A 20,387-nucleotide genomic window follows, 5' to 3' on the forward strand; every position below is an offset into this window, starting at 1 on the left:
AGCCCAAGGGCCAACAGTCAGAGACCCAGCTCTCGTGGTGTCTTCTCCTTGCACACTGCTCACAGGGCTACTCTGTCCCGGAGCTGAGACCAGGGGTCTGAGGTTCTGGGCTCCTAGCCCTTTTTGTATCTGAGGACCCCACTTTTCAAGTTGAAACATTAATTGTCCCCTTTTGCGGTCAGAGTTGTACTTCTGATACGAGGGGATTAAGAAAACACCTATCCTGGCAGAAAGCTACCAAGGATTTGTTACTATCTTAAGGCGGGTTTTTATTTTGTCCTTAAAGCAGCAGTTCTCGACCAGGGGCACTTTCACCCTCGGGAGGACATCTGGCCCTGTATGGAGACGTCTTTAGTTGTCAGAGCTAGGGATGGGGAGCACTGCTGGCCTCTCATGGGGCGGGACCAGGGATGCTGCCGGACATCCCGAGCAGTGCACAGTTACCGGGCCCCCAGTGTCTTAGTGCCCAGGTGAGGAGCCCTGCCTTGCAGCAGCTCTGGAGAAGAACAGGTGTTTAGAGGCGATAGTACAGCAGCTGATACTTCTTGAGCACTTACTAAGAGGAGGTCAGGGGGCAAGATGCTTTACGGGTTTAACTCCCCGACTCTCTGGAGAACCCTGTGAGCCGGTATCGTTAGTGTCCTCCCTTGACAGATGAGGAAACCAAGGCACAGAGAGGTTGAGGAACGTGTCAGAGGTCACGCAGTTGGTCAGTGGCAGGGCCCCGGATCCAGGCTGGTACTCATCACTATCACACCAAATGGTCCTGATCTTCTCTCAGGCACGGAGGAAGCTTGGTGTTCATTTGTACTCCCAGACTCTTCATATTAACCACACAAAACCCTGAAGGCCAAGACCTACAGTTTGGGAGTCATGGTATAGCTGAAAAAACATGCCATTGAAGTCTGGTAGACCCGGGTTCGAATCCTGGCTTCTCCTCGCCGAGTGACTTCGAGAGTCACTTTGCCTCTCTGAGCCTTTGTTTCCCTGTCTGCAAAATGGGGCTGATCCTGTCATAGTATTACAGGTCGTTGAGGGATTTTAAAGGAGGTGAAGCTCTAGAGTGAAATGTACCTGGGTTTCCAGTCCAGCCTTCCTTGTTGTGTGACCTTGGGCAAGCTGCTACTTCTCTGAGCCTCTGTTCCTTCTTCTGAGAAATGGGAATGCCAGTCCCCATCCTGCCTATTGGAGTGGATTGGAGAGTGGCTCTAGGGTGGGGGGGATGTCTGGGTTGGGGATGGGGTGGGGTGGGGCACAGTGTTCACCTGGGTACTTGCCCTTGCCTGCTGCTGCCCCAGGCTCTCTCTGCTGTCCGTCCTCAGACACTTGTGTCCCTCTAGGCTCCGAGGCTGCGGCCGCAGGGCTCTGTGCTGGCCAGTGCATCCTGAAGGTCAACGGCAACAACGTGGTGAGCGATGGTGCAGCAGAGGTCCTGGAGCACTTCCAGGCATTCCGGAGCCACCAAGAAGAGGCCCTGGTGAGTCAGTCCACAGCCAAGGGGACTGGGGACAGCCTAATCACTGGGGTGGGGGGCTGAGGACGACCTCTCTTCTGTGGGGAGAGGCCTGAGGGCACCACAGCATTTGGGGTGGGGAGGGCCTGCCCTCCTTGCAGGGCTGAGCTGGGCTTGGGCTCTTCCCACTGTCTCCCTGAACCGGAGGAGCTGGGCCGGGATACCTCACAGTCTCGATTGTCACCACTGTGACATGGGTGTGATAAGACCTCTTTTCTTACCACATAGGCACACTGGGCAAAGAGTTGATGGTAAAAGATGTTCTAGTTGGGTTGGGGGCCGGGGTCCTGGGGAGGGTGGCCTCATTTGCAGGCTCATACAGTAAGTGTTTATTGAACACCCGCTATGTGGCTGGCATTCATGCAGGCCCTGCGGCTGTGGGAGCGACCAGGTATCTGCTCCCCTGGGTCCTGACCTCCGTTTTCAAAGGCTCCCCGCTCCTCTGGCTTCTGTGCGGAGCATCTACTCTAGAGGGTGAGGGCCGAGCATGACTGGAGGTCTCTCAGGAAGGGTCCAGAGCAAAGTCTTGGGGGACTCTCCAGAGATGGTGTCACCAATAGGCTAGAAGCCTGGGCTTTGGAGTCAGGGACAGGCTTGCCCCTTCGTCCCATCCCTTCCTCCCTGGGCTTCTGGTGTCCCGGCACTACCCCCTTACTCCACCCTTCTGGTAGGGTCTGTACCAGTGGGTCTACCACACGCACGAGGATGCCCAGGAGGCCCGAGGCAGCCAGGAGGCCCCCGGCGAGGACCCCCAATCTGACTCAGGTAACGGGATGATAGGGCCGTGTGATGGAGACTCGAGGGGACTGGTCCCCTTCCCGTGTCTATGGTTTGGTGCCATCAGTTTTGTGTTACTCTGTGCAGCTATAACAAAGCACCACAGACCTGTGGCCTAAAGCACACAGTTGTTCCCTCACGGCTCTGGAGGTCACATGTCCACTGTGAGTCTCTCTCTGGGCCATCAGCCAGGTGTCAGCAGAGCTCTGTTCCTTTCTGGAGCTGCAGACTAGAATCCATGTACTTGCCTGTTTCAGCTTCTAGAAGCTGCCTGCGTTCCCTGGCATGTGGGCCCTTCCTCCACCCTGAGAGCCAGCAGTGTTGGCCTGAGCCCCTGCCCACGGCCCTCTCTCTGACTCTTCTGCCTCCATCTTCCCCATAGCAGGAACACGTGGTCACATTGGGCTCATCTGGATAACCCAGGATCATCTCCTTATTATAAAGTCGGTTGCTTAACACACTTAATTCCCCCTGTGACCATAATCTCACCCCTTGCATGTAACAGTATATGTATGGGGCCTGGGGGTTAGGGCATGGGCAGCGCTCAGGTACCAGAATTGTGTCCACCACGAGCTGCAGCCCGGCCCAAGCCCTGGACTCTAGGTCTGTCTTCCTACCTGCCGTACCCGGGATGTCCTCCAGGCCTGTCTTCCTACCTGCCGTCCCCGGCATGTCCGTCAGGCATTGCCCACTCAGTATGGCCCAAACTGAAATCTTAACCTTCCTGTGAAACCTGGTCCTCCCCTACGTGCCCCTGCCCTGTCCTTCCAGATTCTCAGGCCCCAGACCTCAGAGTCCATCTGGACGGTTCTCTGTCTCCTCTCTCTCTCCACCTTGATTCCAGCTGCGTACCTGTTGCCCCACCTGCCTTCCTCACGCATCCAGCATGTGACCATTTCACCCCACCTCCCTCACTGCCTGGCCTAAACCACCATCCTTTCTGACCAGGACCCCTGCAGTAGCTTGTCCTGCCTTACTTCTTCCTCCTACAAGCTATTCTCAAAAAACAGAACAGATCCCTCCAGCGGCTCCCACCCTATTCCAGGCAATGACTGAGTCCTCCTCTTCCTCATGGTCTTCCATCCCCAGCCTGGCTCTCCAGCCCTACTTCCCAGCACTTTTCATCTTGTCCTTGCTGGTCTGTCTGCTCTAGTCTCTTGCTCTTAAATATCAAATATACTCCTGCCCCAGGGCCTTTGCACTTGCAGCCCCCCCCCCTTGCCTAGAGTGCGCTTCTCCAGAGTACTTCATATCTCATGCTCTTCACCTCATTTAGCTTTCTGCTCAAATATCACCTCCTCAGGGAGGCCACCTGAGTGCCCTTGGTTAAAATAAGCCCCTTCTGTTCCTTTGTGTCTCCTTACCCTGTTTTTTATTTTTCTTCACTGCAAGTATCGGTTAACATATCGTACCGTTGTTTTTCTATTATTTGCCCCACTAAAGCATAAAATCCTCAAGGGCAGGCATTTTATTTTCTTCCTTGCTGTATGCTCAGAGCCTAGAACTGCGCCTGGCACATGGTGGGCACTCAGCACATGTTTAGTTTGAATAACAGCCTGTTCTCTCCAATTGCTTCTCTGGACTCTGCCTGTATTTCTGCGGGGCTGGAGGTAGAGGCAGAGGCTATGGGAAGAGTAGGGGCTTTGGATGCCTCTTCAGCTGTCAACCAGGGGCTCCTTGCGGGTACATTCAGGGTCAACAAAGAGCCAGGGTTTGTGGGGTTGTTTGGGGAGCCGTCCCCTGAGTGCTGGAGCACACACAGCCTGGCCAAGGGGTTCTTAAGGGGACAGGCTGATGGGGTGGGAGGAGGGGCCAGCTGGCAGCTCTGAGCCCACTTTATGCCCTCTGAGAGGCAGGGGCTGTGGGCCTTCTTCCCTAGCACGTGGAGCCCTCTGACACCCTGACAGTGATAGCCCTGTATGCCGACAGAAGCTGGCAGCTTCTCCTCTTATGTTCCCCAAGGAGAAGCACCTGCTGTACGCCAGGCCCTGGTCTGGATGCTGGGGATGCATAAAAACATTGGTTCCTCTTTTACATACTGTTTCCTGCCTGTGGTGGTTCTCATGGCTGGGAATCCCATTGAAAAAGGGAACGTCTCCTCTGTGTAGATTCAGCAAATTTTCCAGAGTTGACTCTCCTTGGCCTGGCTTGGGTCACAAGCTCAGTCCTTCAGGTCTGGTTCCAGGGTGGACACGGTTTCTGTCCTGATGGTGCTGACACAGGGGGAGCAGAGAGGAGACAGAAAAACTGACAGTCAGAGTACGAGAGTGAGGGGGTAAGACAGTCCTGGGGTGTGTGTCCAGAGGAGCTTCCTGGAGCGGGCAGAAAGGAAAGCCGTCCAGTAAAGTGCCTGCTTCATTCTCTAGATACGTCACCACCTAGCTGTGTGGCCTCTGAGGAGTCACTTAGACTCTCTGGGCCGGTGTTAATCAGGACTGAAACTGAGCTACATAAAAACATTGGCTCAGCAAACTAAGAAGGGAGTCGGGTCAAGCAAGCTTCAGGTCTGGCTCCATCCAGTTCTACATACAGTCTCGGCAGGAGTTTCTTTTTGTCTGATTCTCGGCTGTGCTCCCTCTGTGTTTCCTGCCTGTGGTGGTTTTTGCGGTTGGGAATCCCATTGAAAAAGGGAATGTCTCCTCTGTGTAGAGCCAACAAAAGTCCCAGACTTGACTCTCCTTGGCCCGGCTTGGGTCACGAGCTCTGTCCTGAACCAGTCATTGCACATAGGGGAAATCGAACTGCTGATTGGCCAGCCTGTGCCTCTGGGAAGGGGTGTGGACAGGGCTTGCTTCTGAGCCCCAGAGACTGGGAACAGGGTACAAAGGTTGATTCTTAGAAGGTGAATCCAGGACCAGGGGTGAGCAAGAGCGGGCTGGCTAGAATGAGCAGGGCTGTAGCGCAGGCTTCGTCTCCCCGCAAGCCCCATGTGAGCCATCTGCAGGGCTGGGTCAGGGGTGGGCTGGCCGGTGGGTGTGTCCCCTCCTCAGGGCTGCCTGTCCCTTTGGCTTCCAGCCTTCCCCCTGCTGTCCCTGGGCCCCCAGCTGAGCCTGCATGAGGACAGCCCTGTGGTCACCCTGACCGTGGACAACGTACACCTGGAGCACGGAGTGGTGTATGAGTATGTGAGCACCGCAGGCATCAAGTGCCACGTGCTGGAGAAGATCGTGGAACCCCGTGGCTGCTTTGGCCTCACTGCCAAGGTCTCGCTGGGGGCTGCCCTGCCCTGGGGGGCGGGGAGGGGGCGTGTGGAGCACTGATTCTCATTTCCTCAGACACCCTGGAGCGCTGGATTCTAGTAGCTGCCTCCACCACTTGGTAGCTGTGAGATTTAGGAGAGTAGCTTTGTTTTCCCTCCTCTTTAGCCTCAGCTTATTTATCTGCAAAATGGGCCAGTAGCAGGCCCTTTGTCACAGGGGTATCACGAGGCACACAGGAGTCGCTGCAGATAAACTGTTGAACACCCTCCTTGGTGCACAGTGAGTACTCAGTGGTTGTTCGTGTTTCTGCAGATCCTCAAGGCCTTTGCGGCCGACGACAATGTCTTTGTGCAGAACTGTGGGCGGCTCATGGCCCTGAACAACAACATCAGGACCATGTTCCACTACGAGTTCCGCAACATCTGTGACACCAAGCTGGAGAGCATCGGCCAGAGGATAGCCTGCTACCAGGAGGTACCTGCGCCCCACAGGGTCTCAGCCTGGGGTATTTTGGTTTTCAATGTCAAAATCCAACCCAACTTGGATTAAACAAACAGGAGCATTAATTGGTTTATATTCCTGAAAAGTCCAGAGGTGAACTTCAGGCATGGTTGTATCCAGGTGCTCAAACAGCCATCTAACCATCACAAGAAATGTGGCCTCTTCCTTGTGCCTTTGCTTTCCTGTATTGGCTTTGCCTTCACGCAGACCCTTCTCACCTGCTGACGGAATGGTTCCCAGTAGCTCTGGCCTTAGCAATCCCAGGAGAAAAGGAACTCCGTGGGAACTCCTAAGGCTTGGCCTGGGTCCTGTGTGTAGACCTCTAGCAGTCACTGCAGGGATGGGGAGGCCAGCCTTACCTTCACTTCAAGGACAGACGGTTCCTCAAGGATAGCTCAGGGCAGCTGAGATGAAGAAATGAATGTGGGGAGGCCTCAGGTTTCTCCTCATCTCCTGGATGCAGGAAATCTGGATGCAGTGAAAGCCAGTGTAGGGGAATCCACTTTTCCATTTGAAGCTCTTGGCGTTTTGGAATGTCTGGCCTAGGCTGGGATGAAGTGGGTGCCGCAGGGGGCTGGGACTCCCAGGCCCCTGAACCATGACCCCACGTCCCCCACCTTCCTCAGTTTGCAGCCCAGCTGGAGAACAGGCTCAGCCCGCCCTTCAAACAAGCATCCCTCGAACCCCATCCGCTGTGTGGCCTGGACTTCTGCCCCACCAACTGCCACGTCAACCTCATGGAAGTGTCCTACCCCAAGACCACCCCCTCAGTTGGCAGGTCCTTCAGTATCCGTTTCGGTCGTAAACCCTCCCTCATCGGCCTGGACCCTGAGCAAGGTGATTGCATGTGTCTGTTAGAAGGTGTGTTCAGATCTACAGATCTATAAACAGAAACATGTCTGGAGGCCAGCAGTCCAGGCCTAGCATGGTGGCTCCCTAGTCAGTCATTGGGATCTGGGTTCCTTCTTATCGCACTGACCATCTCTAGATGTGGCTTCCATCCTGAAGGTGCCTTATGTTACAAAGTAGCTGCTGGAGTACCAGCCATCATGCCTGTATTCCAGTCGGGAAAAGTATCATGGTAATAAAAAAACATGTGAGCCCCAAACTGAAACTTTCTTCTCAAAGTAAGCTAGTGGCTTCAAAGAATATTTAACAAGGAATTTTTTCACTCATTGGGATCCTTGCAATTGGTTTGTATATTTCTGTCTGAGGGGGTTTATGGGTGTCTGGGGGCTGGTTCCAAATGAGCTCTCCCCCCTCTGCTCTAGGCCACCTGAACCCCATGTCCTACACCCAGCACTGTATCACCACCATGGCTGCCCCATCCTGGAAGTGCCTGCCTGCTGCGGATGGGGACCTCCAACACTGGGGTCTCCACGACAGCAGCTTTGGGTCAGCCAATGAAACCATTGGCCAGGAGGACCGGGGCCTGAGCTTCCTCCTGAAGCAGGAGGACCGGGAGATCCAGGGTGCCTACCTGCAGCTCTTTACCAGACTGGATGTAGCCCTGAAGGAGATGAAGCAATATGTCACCCAGATCAACAGGTGGGCTCTGGCCCCAGGGGGAGCGGGGCGGGGAGAGTAGGGCAGGATTTGCCTGCCTCAGCAATGTTGACACGCTGAGTAGAGGGGGGCTGTCAGGCACATTGCAGGCTCCTCAACGAAGCCCCTGGTCTCTACCCACTAGATGCTGTTGCACCCCTGTTCTGTGGTTGTGACAACCAAAAATGTCCTCAGACGTTGCCACATGCCCCCTGGGGAGGGTGGAGTCCTTCCCCCACCTCCCAATTGAGAACCACTGCTCTAATGAAATAATGAGTGTGGACAGCAGTCCTTAGGAGAGGCTGACCCTTTTTGGAGAATGGTTTTGGGGGAGCTTTCTTTGCAGAAAGAGAGACAGCTGGGCATGTCCTTTTTGGTGTCAGTGGCACAGGACACACAGCGGAAATGCACCGTGCTCCCCCCAGAGTCTGGGGCTCAATACTTAGCGACAGGATGTGGGGGGATAGAGGATGTGGGGGGATAGAGGATGCTGAGGTGGCACTTTGGGAATCGATAGGGCGGGTGGTTCTAGATGACACGTGAGCCGGTCTCTTTCACATGTGAATGGTGGTGGGCACGGAGCAGGGACAGGGAGGAGGAGGAGGAGGGGGAGGGGGAGGGAGAGGAGGAGGAAAAGGAGAGGCCTGAGAAATACCAGCCAAATACAGCATCTGGACCTGGTCAAGATTCTGTTCTTAGCACACTTTGGAGAACATCGGGGACATTTGAACGTGGATGGGGGTGCTGGATGGTATTAAGGAATTATGAATTCTGTTACGTATGTTGATAGCAGTCTGGTTGTGTTTAAGACAGTGTTTCTCAGCCTTGACACCAGTGACATTTCAGGCCAGACAGTTCTTTGTTGTGGGGCTGGCCTGCACATTCTAAGATACTTAGTGGCGTCGCTGGCCCCTGCTCTTTGGAGGCCAGGGGTGTCCACTTGTCCCTCGCTTCCATTGTGACAAAGAGCAATGTTTCTGGACGCTGCTAGATGTTTGCCTCTCGGGAAAGAGGCTAAATTGTTAAATGTTTCCGGGGGGTGGGAGTGGGCTGGCAGTCAAGAACACTGCTTTGAAAGGAAGTCCTCACGTGCTGGAGACACATATGGAAGTATTTATGGGGGAAATTATATGGTATCTTAGATTTGTTTTAAATACAAATCACACGCAGTGGGGAAAGCTGAGAACACAAAGGTGGTCCTTGAGTCGCCGTGGCTGCAGCCAGCTGCTGGGTACCTGGGGTTCTCGTGCTGTTCCTCCTACTTTCATGTATATTGGAAATCGTCCACGATAAAGGAGAGACAGTGTCAGGTCTGGAGACAACAGCTGTGCGATTTCGTTGCCTCACCTGTGAAATGGGGCTAACCCTCATAGTGCCCTTGCCGAGGTGTAGTAGGATGATATCAGCCAGGGCTTAGGGATCACTTGCAAGGTACCAGATGCTTTTCTAAGCATTTTACGTGGTTTAAGTCCCTTAATCTTTGCAGCAGCCTAGGACACAGATACTGATGTTAACTCCTTTTACAGCCGAAGAAATGGAGTCTCCGAGAGGTTATATAGCTACGTTAGGTCTTGAAGCCAAGAAACGGTAGCGCTGTGATTTGAATCTGGGGTCGGTCTGTCTTAAAGCCCTGCACTCTTAACCATCATATTCTGTGCCAGGGACTGACAGACTATGGCCTGTCAGTGGGCCAAATCCAGCCGGGCCCACTGCTTGTTTGTTTTAAATGAAGTTTTATTGGTACACAGCCACACCCACTTGATTACCTCTTGTCAGGGCCGCTTTCCCACCGCAGCAGCAGAGCCGAATAGCTGGGTAGTAGCCGCCTGTATGGCCTACCAAGCTGAAGGGATCTGCCCTCTGGGCCTTTTATATTCCACGTCCTCGTTGTGTCCTGTGCTTTAGAGCCTTCAGTGACTCCCCCAGGAAATGCATCTCACGCCCACTTCAGGAAGGTTGGTACAGGCATATCTGCAGACCTACTGGTGGGATTTTCAGGGAGGGGACTGGAAACATTTGATGGCTGCCTGTGTTTTGGGTCAAATTTGAGGCCTGAGGTCGGGGCCTTACCCGGGACCTCCACGGAGGAGAGTGAGCTGTGGGCTTGAAGTTTACGCTCTGTGCTCCCACAGGTTGCTGTCCACCATCACGGAGCCCACCTCCGGTGTTTCCTGTGATCCCCCCTTGGCTGAGGAGGCCTCGTCCCCACCATTGGTCAGCGAAGAGAGCGAGATGGACAGGGCCGATCACGGGGGCATCAAGAAGGTGTGCTTCAAGGTGTCTGAGGAGGACCAGGAGGACTCGGGCCATGACACCATGAGCTACCGTGACTCCTACAGGTGGGGACAGCCGTGGGGATCACGTGGGGATCATGTGGGGGTGTGATGTGGGTGGCCAGGGGGACAGTTGAGGACGCTGATCCATGGGAAGTTGGAATCAGCGGGATGTGTCCTAGGAAAGTGGGATGGAGCATGGTCCTTAACTGTGTGGTTCTGGGCAGTGATCTGAGCCCCGCAAAACATCCCAGGTGCCCCCTTTGGTTTTCCCGCCCTGAGGCCAGCGTTTCAGGGCCTATCTCCTCATGGTCTCCGTCCACCTGTTTTGCCTCAGTTCAGGTCTGCGCTTCTTGATGGAATGTGGGCAAAAAGAAAAAGTCTGCCGTGTGTTTTAAAACTCAACATAAGACATATGGTTTCTGCAGTAAACACCGTTTATTTTTACTTGATTCAAGGAGGAAGAGTGTTTTTTTCCCCCTCCTAACTTTGAGAAGATGTGAATTGTTTTCCTAATGGTTGATTATAACCAGATTAGTGAAATCCTAATTAGTGGATTAAGTAACACTAAAAAGCCAGTTTCCTAGCATAAACCATATAGCGGGTAAATAGAATTTCTTACCTCGAGTAAACAAGTGCTGCAATCTCCAGCAAAAGGCTATGTGATGCTCGATCTTACAGGGTGCTTCAGAAAATAGGGAGCTGGCCAGACATGACAAGAAAGCCTTTCGCCTCAGTTCTCCTTGTTCATATTCTTTCTGCCTTCAAGGGACCCACTGGTCCATGTGTCTGGCTTAGTCTTCACACATAGAGATGCTCCAGCTAACTGGGTGCTATGCGTCCTTGGAGCCTCCTGTCCATTGTCCAGGATTTCCATTCTTACATTTTTGGGTCTTCTGATTCTTCCTTTAATTGTCAAAAAGGTGAAGGAAAGAATCATGGTATTGTGGTTTTTGACTGCCTGTCAGTCTGATTTCTTTCTGATTTCCTAGGATAGTCCCCGGCCTCACGAGGTCACAGCTGGGCTGGGGAGAGAACTCAGAGCCGTGTGGCTGAGTGGTCTATGCTCCGGAAAGTGGGTTCTGGGCGCTGGGCCCAGAAGGTGTGATCCGGAGGGTGACTCATCCCTTCCTCTCTGTCCCTTTGCAGTGAGTGTAACAGCAACCGGGACTCTGTGCTGTCCTACACCAGCGTGAGAAGTAATAGCTCCTACCTGGGCAGTGACGAGATGGGGTCTGGTGAGTGCAGCGGCTCATGCTCCTGGAGAGTGATCCCCCACACCAGGATTTTGTTTTGTTTATTTTTACTTTATTATACTTTGTGTTGTTTTGTATTATTTTGCGTAGAGGGGTAGTGTAGTTCCTTCCAATCACTTAGTCACCGACTGTTAATTGAGCACCTACTGTGTGCTGGGACCTCAGTGGGGAATGGAAAGACAAAGGTCCTGGCGCTCGTGGAGCTGATATTCTTCACGAATGTCACAGACACAGAGCAAATAAAGCATACACGGCACACCCACAGATGGTGGCAAATGAGGTCACTCAAGTAGGGTGACCTGGCAGTTTCCATAAAAATGACACACACTCAAACCAACATTTCAAAGGACCCGAAGGAGTTCAAAAGAAGTACAGGAATGTAAGTCAGAGTATCCCTCCGCCCCTCAGAAGTGATCGGTGATAGTATTTGGAGATCATTGGTGAGCGCGTGCTTCTGCACAGATGGATGTGTGGGTAGATGGCCGGATGGACACACAGACAGAAATAATATTTTATAAATTAGATTAGACTGTACTTGCAGCTTTTACTGAAAGACCGAAATTTGTTTTTATTTTAGTTTCATTGATTACAGCCTTTAAAAATTTTATTTTGTGAATAGGTCATACATCCATATGGTCCTATTTCAGAAGGCACAAGAGGGTGGGTGACGACAAGCCTCTCCCCGCCCTCGTCCCCTGGCTGCTGGCTCCCAAGCTCCCACTGTCCCTGCCGCCTTCTGTGCTCTTGCCCAGCTCGTCTGTGCCTACAAATTCAATTTTAATTATACTTCAGTTTAACAGAAGAAAGAGAAGCTCAAGTAAAATTGACGATATTGCTGAACTTTAGATAAATATTTCATCACATAAGATGTTTAGCCACAAGAAGTGTCCCTGAGGGGGTTTTAGGCAGGAGCTTATGTGTGGCAGCTGATTTAACTCAAACAGCTGGGAGATGTGTCTGGAGACTTGGAATCCAGCTCCTTGTCTCTGGCTCTCTGTCCCCTCATTTGCAGAATGGAATAATAACAATGACTTACCATTGTGTTATACTTTAGTTCCCAGTGTCCATTTTGCAGGTGAAACTGAGGTTCAGAGAGGTCAGGTGATTTGCCTAGTGTCCCACAGCCAGGATCTGAGTCTGCCAGGCTCCATTTCTGGCTTGGGTTTTGGAGCTCAGTTGCTGTGCTGCCTTCTTGGGAAAGAGGTTGGGAAGGTGTGGGTGGGGCAGGGATGGTTGGTGGCCATGGCTTCTTCCCTCTTCCAGGGGATGAACTGCCCTGTGATATGCGGATCCCATCAGACAAGCAGGACAAGCTTCACGGGTGCCTGGAGCATCTCTTTAACCAGGTAGGACCTTAGTCGCTGCCCCTGGCCGGACCTTGGGTTCCTCCCATCACCCCTGGTGAAAACAGCTAAGCCAGGAGTGGGGGGCAGGGGCTGTGGGTCATGGCCCCTGGAGGGCTGGTGGGGGCCAGACTAACCCAGAGTTTCCTGCGCCCAGGTGGACTCCATCCACACACTCCTCAAGGGGCCAGTCATGAGCAGGGCTTTTGAAGAGACCAAGCATTTCCCCATGGACCACAGCTTGCAAGGTGAGCAGATGGCAGTCCCTAGGCTGGGAATGGCAGGGAGACAGCCTGCGCTGGGGAATGCGTGCTGGATGGGGCAGGACACCTGGGTCATAGACAGCGTTGTCCCTCTCCTGCCCGATGTCCGTTCCTGGTCCTGGGGTTAGCAAGTTCAGCTCCTGGCTCAGATCCACCCATGGCCTGCTTTGTTTTTATAAACTGAAAATGATTTTTTTTTTTTTAAATGAAGAGTTGTAAAAATAAAGACAGAGACTATATGTAAGAGAGACCATATGCCTCCAAAGCTTAAAACAGTCCCTATGTGGCTCTTTATAGAAAATGTTTGTGGCCCCCTGGACTGGGCACTGAGCCTTTCTGGCCTCCGTCTGCCCATTTGTAACATGAGGGGAAGGACTGCAGCAACTTGCCAGATTCCCACGTTCCCCCCTTCATCATTTTAGCTGCGCTCACAGATCCTACCTACATCTTTACATTTTTAAAAACCATATTCGTTTGCTGTCTCTATTACTATTGACGTAACTTTTTGGGAAAATACCTCCCTTTTAAAAACTTAATTTTGAAAGGAATTTATTTAATCTCTTTATGCTTATGGAAAACTGGTAAAACATGCCATAAAGTGATGATTACCATGATGCTAAATCCAATGGAAGCATCAATAAAAAAATGTCATTATACTGTCGTTAAGGACAGTTGCCTTCCCAGAGCTCTTTGTGCTTTCATGAGAGGGATCAGTGAGTTAAAGAAGCATTAAGGATTTATTAGAACCAGATTGAGACTTTATTCTTGAAATGTGGAGACAAAAAATTGACATTTATATCCTTCCACCAGCCTTTTCTCCCATTTACCCACCATCTATGTACTCACCCACCCACTTGTCCACACACCCACACACCCACCACGCATTCACTGTCCATCCATTCATCCATCCATTGACTCATCCACATGCCCACCCTCCCACCATCCATCTACCTACCTATCTACCATCCATCTACTCACCCACTCACCTACCACTCATCCACTGTCCATCCATCCACCCACTTACTCATCCACATGCCTACCCAACTACCCACCCACCATCCATCTACCAACTCATCCACGTGCCCACCCACCCACTCGCCCACCATGCATCTATCCATCTTCCTACTTGTCGACACACCCACCGACTACCCATCCACTTTCCATCCTTCCGTCCATCCATCCATCCATCCATCCATTGACCCACTCATCCATCACCACTCACCAACCCAACCACCATCCATCCATCCATCCAGTAATTCCCAAGAACCACCTTGTGCTGTGCTGGGTGCGTGGGACCCTGAGATAAGTGTGATACTGCCCCTGACCTCAAGGAGCTCTTGGTTGAGTACAGAGTTGCTTCTAAGTAAGAGTAGGAAGTGGTGAGGAGTGGGGGTGTCCTAGCTCCTCTGCCCCTCCTGCTGTCTCATGATCATCTGTCTCAGGGATGGGCCTCAAAAAGCAGAAATGTCAAACTCTGAGAAACCATAAATATCTCAGAAACCTGAGACTTTGTAGCAGGAAGGAGGCCAAAGGACAGGGGCCTGTCTTTTAAATGGTCCTGCTGGGGCTACGTTCAGATCCCATCTCTGTTATTACTCAGCTGCGTGACTTTAGGCAAGTCTCTGTGCCAGAGCTTCCCTCTCTATATAGGGAAAAGGTTAGACTAGGTTATAACTCCTGTGCCAGCTCAACTGGTTGTGGCTATAAGGAGGTAGTACCCGAGAATTTTTCTGTGACTATGTCCAGGCTTGGGAGAAAAGGGTGCAGTGATTGGCGATGTCTACCTTGGATTGGTTATAGCTTCGAGGTGCCACAGGCTCAGACTGGCAGGAAGCAGTGCTGAACTTGATCAGCGATGCCTGCCATGAGCCTGGTTCTATGAGTCAGTAGCACACTTACTGTGGATTTGCCCACCATGGACAGGTTAATTCCCAAAAGTCCTGCCAGCATCCTTATCTGGGATTCTGAGCTTTGGAATCTGGGGATGGGACATAGGCCTTGTGCCATCATTCTTCACAGTTACCTCTGTCACCTTCCCACCCCAGAGTTCAAACAGAAAGAAGAGTGCACAATCCGTGGCCGGAGCTTGATCCAGATCAGCATCCAGGAGGACCCCTGGAACCTCCCCAACTCCATCAAGACCCTGGTGGACAACATTCAGAGATACGTGGAAGGTTAGTTGGGCAGGCAAGGATGTTTTGTGGCCTTCAGTTCTTAACGTAGCACGTAGGAAGATCAGGAGTGGGTGTGTCTCCATGTCGTGCATCTGTCCACGCCCAGGGGAGCAGGAAAAGTGGGGGTCCCTTTCTTGGCTGAGTGTTCTGGTCCTGGGCCTTGTATGTCCTTGACCTGGTTGCTGCTGATCCTGGGTGCCTGGGGCTTTTTGGTGGTGGGCACATGTAAACAGAGGCGGCTAACACTTGGGGTTCCACCCCTTGGATGTCTGGGGTTTCACCGCAGGGGGAGGTGGGGAGGGCCAGCTCCACTCTACCTTTTTTTTTTTTTTCTTTTTAAAGATTTTATTTTATTTTTTATTTGAGAGAGAGCACAAGTATGCACAAGCTAGGGGGAGAGGGAGAGGGGGAAGCAGACTCCCTGCTGAGCAAGGAGCCCAATGTGGGGCTCGATCCCAGGACCCCAAGATCACAACCTGAGTGGAAGGCAGACGCTTAAGCAACTGAGCCACCCAGGCACCCCTCCACTGCACCTTTTCCTGACTCCCCTCAGCCTGTCTTTTCTCTACCTTCTTCTAGACGGGAAGAACCAGCTCCTCCTGGCCTTGCTGAAATGCACAGGTGAGGGCTTTGAAGAGGCAGTGTCCGTGATTGGCACACACTGGCATGTCCAGGAGAGCCCATCTTGGCAGGGGAGTGCTTGACCGCAGTCCAGGGAGACCCCTCCTGCTGGCTGAGGTCAACTTTCCGACGTTGGGGCCTACACGGGGAAAGTAACATCATGGCCTCTAGCATCTCTACAAATGACTTAGACCTCACTTCTTCCTCTTGTGTCAAAGGCACAAGTCTTAGGGCCCTGGAGCCCCATCTCTTGCCATCTCCTGGGCCTGGGTGGATCTTGATGAGGGCTCGGGATGGAGGGTGATGAGTAGGGCGGCTCCTTGCCTGTAGTGCCTACAGCCCAGCCTGGGACTCCCGACCCAGCAGACCGAGGGCAGGAGAGAAGAGCTGATGGTGGGGCTGGGGGCAAGGGGGTGGTTGGATGTATTCTCTGTCCCTCTCCTTTTGTAGAAAGTCTTAGCCAAGGGGCAGCAAAAAAAGGATCCAGGTCAAAACTGGTCACTGGAAACCAGTTGGCAGAAGGCAGTCTTCAAAAATAATCTTTTTCCAGAAGATTGGGACCCTATTCCACTATTGATTGAAATTGGCCAGCTCTGCAAATTGATTGAAAGTGTCCAGAGCAGGGGCAAGGACGGGGACGGAGGGGGGGGGGTTTGGGGAGAGGCAGGAAGGCAGAAGGTTTACTTCTCAGAAAGAGAAAATGGTAAAGTGCATTTCTTGAAACACGGAGCTTGGCAGAGCTGCTTGGCGTCATTATTCTCAGTCAAGGCTGAGAAATCCCCTAACACATGGAGTAACAGCTGAGGGTAAGGGTTTGGGGAGAACCTGGGGAGAATGAAAAAGTGCCTTTTTTTGAGGGGGGGGGTGCATAGGCAGATGGATCATTGAGAGAACGGAGTCTTTTGGCAAATTGGCTTGTTTTCAGAGAATTGAGTTTTTTGAGGTTGGCTTTTGTTTGCTGGGATTAATTAACTTCTGGCAAGCGGGCCCAAGAGGTGGTCTGGAGGGAGCGGTTCAGGGCCCCCGGGCCGGGGCGGGAGCTGCTGACGGCACCCGAGCGCCCACCCGCCCTCCCGGCCTCTCCCCAGACACCGAGCTGCAGGTGCGGAGGGACACCATCTTCTGTCAGGCCCTGGTGGCCGCCGTGTGCACCTTCTCCGAGCAGCTGCTGGCGGCCCTCAGCTACCGCTACAACAACAACGGCGAGTACGAGGAGAGCAGCCGGGACGCCAGCCGCAAGTGGCTGGAGCAGGTGGCGGCCACCGGGGTCCTCCTGCACTGCCAGTCCCTGCTGTCGCCGGCTGCCGCGGTGAGTGAGGGGCCGAGGCCGGGCCTTCCGGGACACGGTACAGGAGGGCTCTTGCCCGCTCACTGGGCCCTCACATACCTTGTCATTCCTTCAGCATGTATTGAGCACCCACTGTATGCTACTGTCACAGGTGCTGGGGATCCAGCAGTGAACAAAGCAGTGTCCTTGTAGTCAGGAACCATATGTCCTCATGTGTGGGGAGGTGGGACACGTGCAGACATAAATAAGTGGTGTAGACCAATGGCTGTCAACCAGGGCCGTTCTACCTCCTAGGAGACACTGTGACGTCTGGAGATATTTCAGGTTGTTGCCACCGAGGGAAGAGGTGGATGCTATTACTGGCTAAGAATTTCGGGATGCTGCTAAGCATTCTACGCTGCACGGGATGCCCTTGCCCAAATGTCAGCAGTGCCGCCTTTGAGAACCCTCGTATGTAGTGATCTAGGCTAAGGGGAGAAATGGAAGGAGGCAGGCAGGTCTGGGGTGGCAGCAGTTTGAGTTTTGATAAGGTGGCCAGTGAAGCCCTCGCTGAGAAGGTGACATCTGACTGAAAAACCAAAGGAAGGGAGGGAGGGAGCCATGAGGATACTGGGAAGGAACCTTCCAGGTAGCAGCAACAGCAGGTGCAAAGGCCCTGAGGCAGGAGGTTGCCTGCAATGTCTGAGAAACAAGGTGCCCAGTGTGGCTGGAGCAGAGGGAGCCAGGGGAGCCTCAGAAGGAGCCTGAGGTGAGTCCTAAGAATTAACTGCCTCCGATTGTGCAGGCAGGCTGTGGTGGGGACGTTGGCTGTTGCTTGTGTGGTTGTGAGCCCAAGGAGGGTTTTGAGTAGACGAGGGAACAGGTCTGACTTCTCCACTTAATGAGTCACCCATGCTGCTGGGTGGGGATGAGACTATAGAAGGGCAAGAGTGGACGCTGGGAGGTCGGAGAGCAGGCTTTTGTAATAATCAGGTAAATTCCCTGGTGCAAGTAGCATCTCACTTAATCCTCATAGTGACCCTGAGGTAGGTCCTTCACCACCCGCATTTCAAGGATGAAAACACTGAGGCCCAGGGAGCCAGATTTGAACCCTGGGAGTTTGACTTCGGGCCTAGTGACCCCTCGGGTGCCCTGCTTTCTCTGTATCCCTCTTTTATCTTTGCCTGCCCTGTCCATCCACTCTCAGGGCTCAGCATCCGGGTGTGTTCCTCTGCCAGCCCCAGGGAGGCAGAGCCAAGGCCTCAGCCTTTGGGGATGCTGGTGCCCAGAGCCGACGTGCCCCCGAAATGCAGCTGCGGTGGCACTTGCTCTGTGCTGTTTGCTCCTCCACCTTGGCCGGAGCATCCCCCACCGCTGCAGCTCTGTCCCAGGGACCCTGGAAGCCAGGGCTGCCGGCCAATGGGGAAGTGTGGCCGTGGCGCGCCCTCTGCTGGCCAGTGTCACATGCGGGTGTCTGCCTGGCAGGAGACCTGCTGTCATTTGGGGCCCCCCGGAAGGCAGCTGAGCCCCCAGCCCTTGCTTTCTCCTCTCAGATGACGACTTGGGGCCTTGTGCACGGTGATTCATTAATCACCATGATGTGCCAGGCTCTGAGCCGAAGGCTGCGGCTCTGAAGCTCACTTTCTAGTGGGGAAAGCAGCTCGAGAAAAGGGCATGGAGGAGGGTGTGGGGATAGAAAGAAGGAGTTCTTCAGAAGATAAAGAAGCCACCGAGTTTCCTTGGGTTCAGTGCTCAGAGCCGGCTTCTCTGAGGAGGGGACATTTGAGCTGAGACCTGGGTAGCCAGACAGCCAGCAGGGTGAATGGTCTGAGGAAGAGTATGCTGGGCAGAGGCTCTGAGCAGAGGCCAGTGTGGCCAGAAGGTAGCAGGCTGGGAGGATTTGAGGGATCAGGTTGGCCATGTCTGTAGGGCTTGGGACTATTCTGGGAGCAGAGGGAGGGTGCAGAGGCTTTGAGGCAGGTGAGAAATAGAATTAAAATTAAGTTTTTGGAAGATAACTTGTAGTCACAGGGGAACCTAGGCCCAGGAGGCCCTCGGCTACCCTGCTTCCCCTGCACCTCTGAGGTCATCCCTGTCTGCCCTGGGCTCGGGGGCAAGGTTGGCAGAAGGAGCCTGACAGAGAGACAGGTGTGGTCCTTGTACTGGGTGGAGGAGGTCGGGGGGGGGGGTGTTCAGGGGAAGGTTTGGGTGGCTGAGCTGGCAGGACGGAGTGATGGTCCGTATAAGGGGAAGGAAGAGATGTTGAGAGGTCCTTAAAGGTTTAGAGCTTGGGCACCTGGGCCCATGCTGGTGCACTTTATTGAAAAGGACTCTATTGGAGGAGGGTAAGCAGGAAAGTGGGGACTTGTTGGGTGTGTTAGGTCTGAAAGGGCTAGGATGGACTGGTGCACACTAGAACAGAGATCGTTCTGACCTTGGGAGGTACAGGGTAATCCACGAGCAAGTGCAACTTCACATCGAGCCCTGGACAGCCCAGCACAGGACCTTGTGCCTGGTGTGTTGACTAGGGTCAAATCACAGGATCTTGAAGTGCAATCCTGGGCGAGGGGTGGCATCTGAGACTCCTGTACCCTTTCTCCTGCAGAAGGAGGAACGGACCATGCTGGAGGACCTCTGGGTGACCCTGTCAGAGCTGGACAATGTCAGCTTTTCCTTCAAGCAGCTGGATGAGAACTATGTGGCCAGTGAGTGCTGCTTACCACCCCCACCATGAGAGTTGGCTTTCTGGGATGGAAGGGACTGGTCTGGGGCCACCCTGCCACCAGGCCAGCTGCCCAAGTTTGAACTGGGATTTAGCACTTTCAAACCTCTTGCTCCCAACATGAGTCTCGAAGCTGAACCTTGGGGCACATATGGAAAAGAGGGTTTTTTTTTTTTTTTTTTTTTTTTTTTTTTTATAAGCCCAGCCATCTCCAACAGCTCTTAAAAGGGAAGAGCCAATACCCAATTCTTAAAGTTCTACCCTAGAGAAGTCCTTTGGAGTGAAGACTTCTTAAGATTTCTTAAGGGTTTATCCATAATTTTCTTCCTTTCTGTTTCCCTCTCTCTGCTCCTACATACTCTTTCACCTGCTTACCCTCCTATCTCCCCATCCATTTATCCGTCCATCCCATCTACTTCTATCTATCCATCCATCCTACCTACTTCTATCCATTCATCTGTTCATCCATCCATCCATCCATGCATCCATTGATCCCATCTACTTCTATCTATCCATCCTACCTATATCTATCCATCCGTTCATCCATCTGTCCATCTATTGATTCCATCTCCTTCCTTCCTTCCTTCCTTCCTTCCTTCCTTCCTTCCTTCCATCCATCCATCCATCCATCCATGAACCAATTTCCACCTCCTTGTGGAGGTGATATCCTGTTCAGAATGCACAGACTAGAGTCTAGAGGGACAACAGGTGTCTTCTCAGGTACCAGTTGAAATTGATCGGCGGTGGCTGCCTGTCTATAGGGAGAGCTGGGCTCAGGGGCAACTATTGACTGGTTAGTGATTTTTGCTGTGGGTGCAAGATGGGGTGGGAGTGCCATAATTTTGCCACCCTTGCCATAAGCTCTTCCTTATGAGTATAAAGATGTAGGTCCTATTTGAGGACAGCTTTTGCCAGGTAGAGGCCCTGGGCTA

General features: G+C 52.9%; 1 protein-coding gene across 4 annotated transcripts in view; it reads left to right on the plus strand.

Moving 5' to 3' along the window:
• The window catches only part of PREX1 (phosphatidylinositol-3,4,5-trisphosphate dependent Rac exchange factor 1), a 178,796-nt gene that overhangs the window by 150,612 nt on the left and 7,797 nt on the right, over positions 1-20,387 (plus strand). For 2 of the 4 annotated variants that reach the window (XM_072735632.1, XM_072735634.1), the window contains exons 20-33: positions 1,323-1,477; positions 2,185-2,278; positions 5,306-5,493; positions 5,803-5,964; positions 6,618-6,828; positions 7,263-7,539; positions 9,669-9,875; positions 10,959-11,047; positions 12,329-12,411; positions 12,566-12,656; positions 14,717-14,845; positions 15,425-15,466; positions 16,555-16,775; positions 19,339-19,438. In XM_072735632.1, the coding sequence (XP_072591733.1) occupies positions 1,323-1,477; positions 2,185-2,278; positions 5,306-5,493; positions 5,803-5,964; positions 6,618-6,828; positions 7,263-7,539; positions 9,669-9,875; positions 10,959-11,047; positions 12,329-12,411; positions 12,566-12,656; positions 14,717-14,845; positions 15,425-15,466; positions 16,555-16,775; positions 19,339-19,438 (2,049 nt within the window). The remainder of the gene's footprint in view (positions 1-1,322; positions 1,478-2,184; positions 2,279-5,305; positions 5,494-5,802; positions 5,965-6,617; positions 6,829-7,262; positions 7,540-9,668; positions 9,876-10,958; positions 11,048-12,328; positions 12,412-12,565; positions 12,657-14,716; positions 14,846-15,424; positions 15,467-16,554; positions 16,776-19,338; positions 19,439-20,387) is intronic. The other 2 variants (XM_072735633.1, XM_072735635.1) reach the window with 1 other exon arrangement.

The sequence above is a fragment of the Vulpes vulpes genome, chromosome 14, assembly GCF_048418805.1.
Source record: "Vulpes vulpes isolate BD-2025 chromosome 14, VulVul3, whole genome shotgun sequence".
NCBI classification, from domain to species: domain Eukaryota; kingdom Metazoa; phylum Chordata; class Mammalia; order Carnivora; family Canidae; genus Vulpes; species Vulpes vulpes.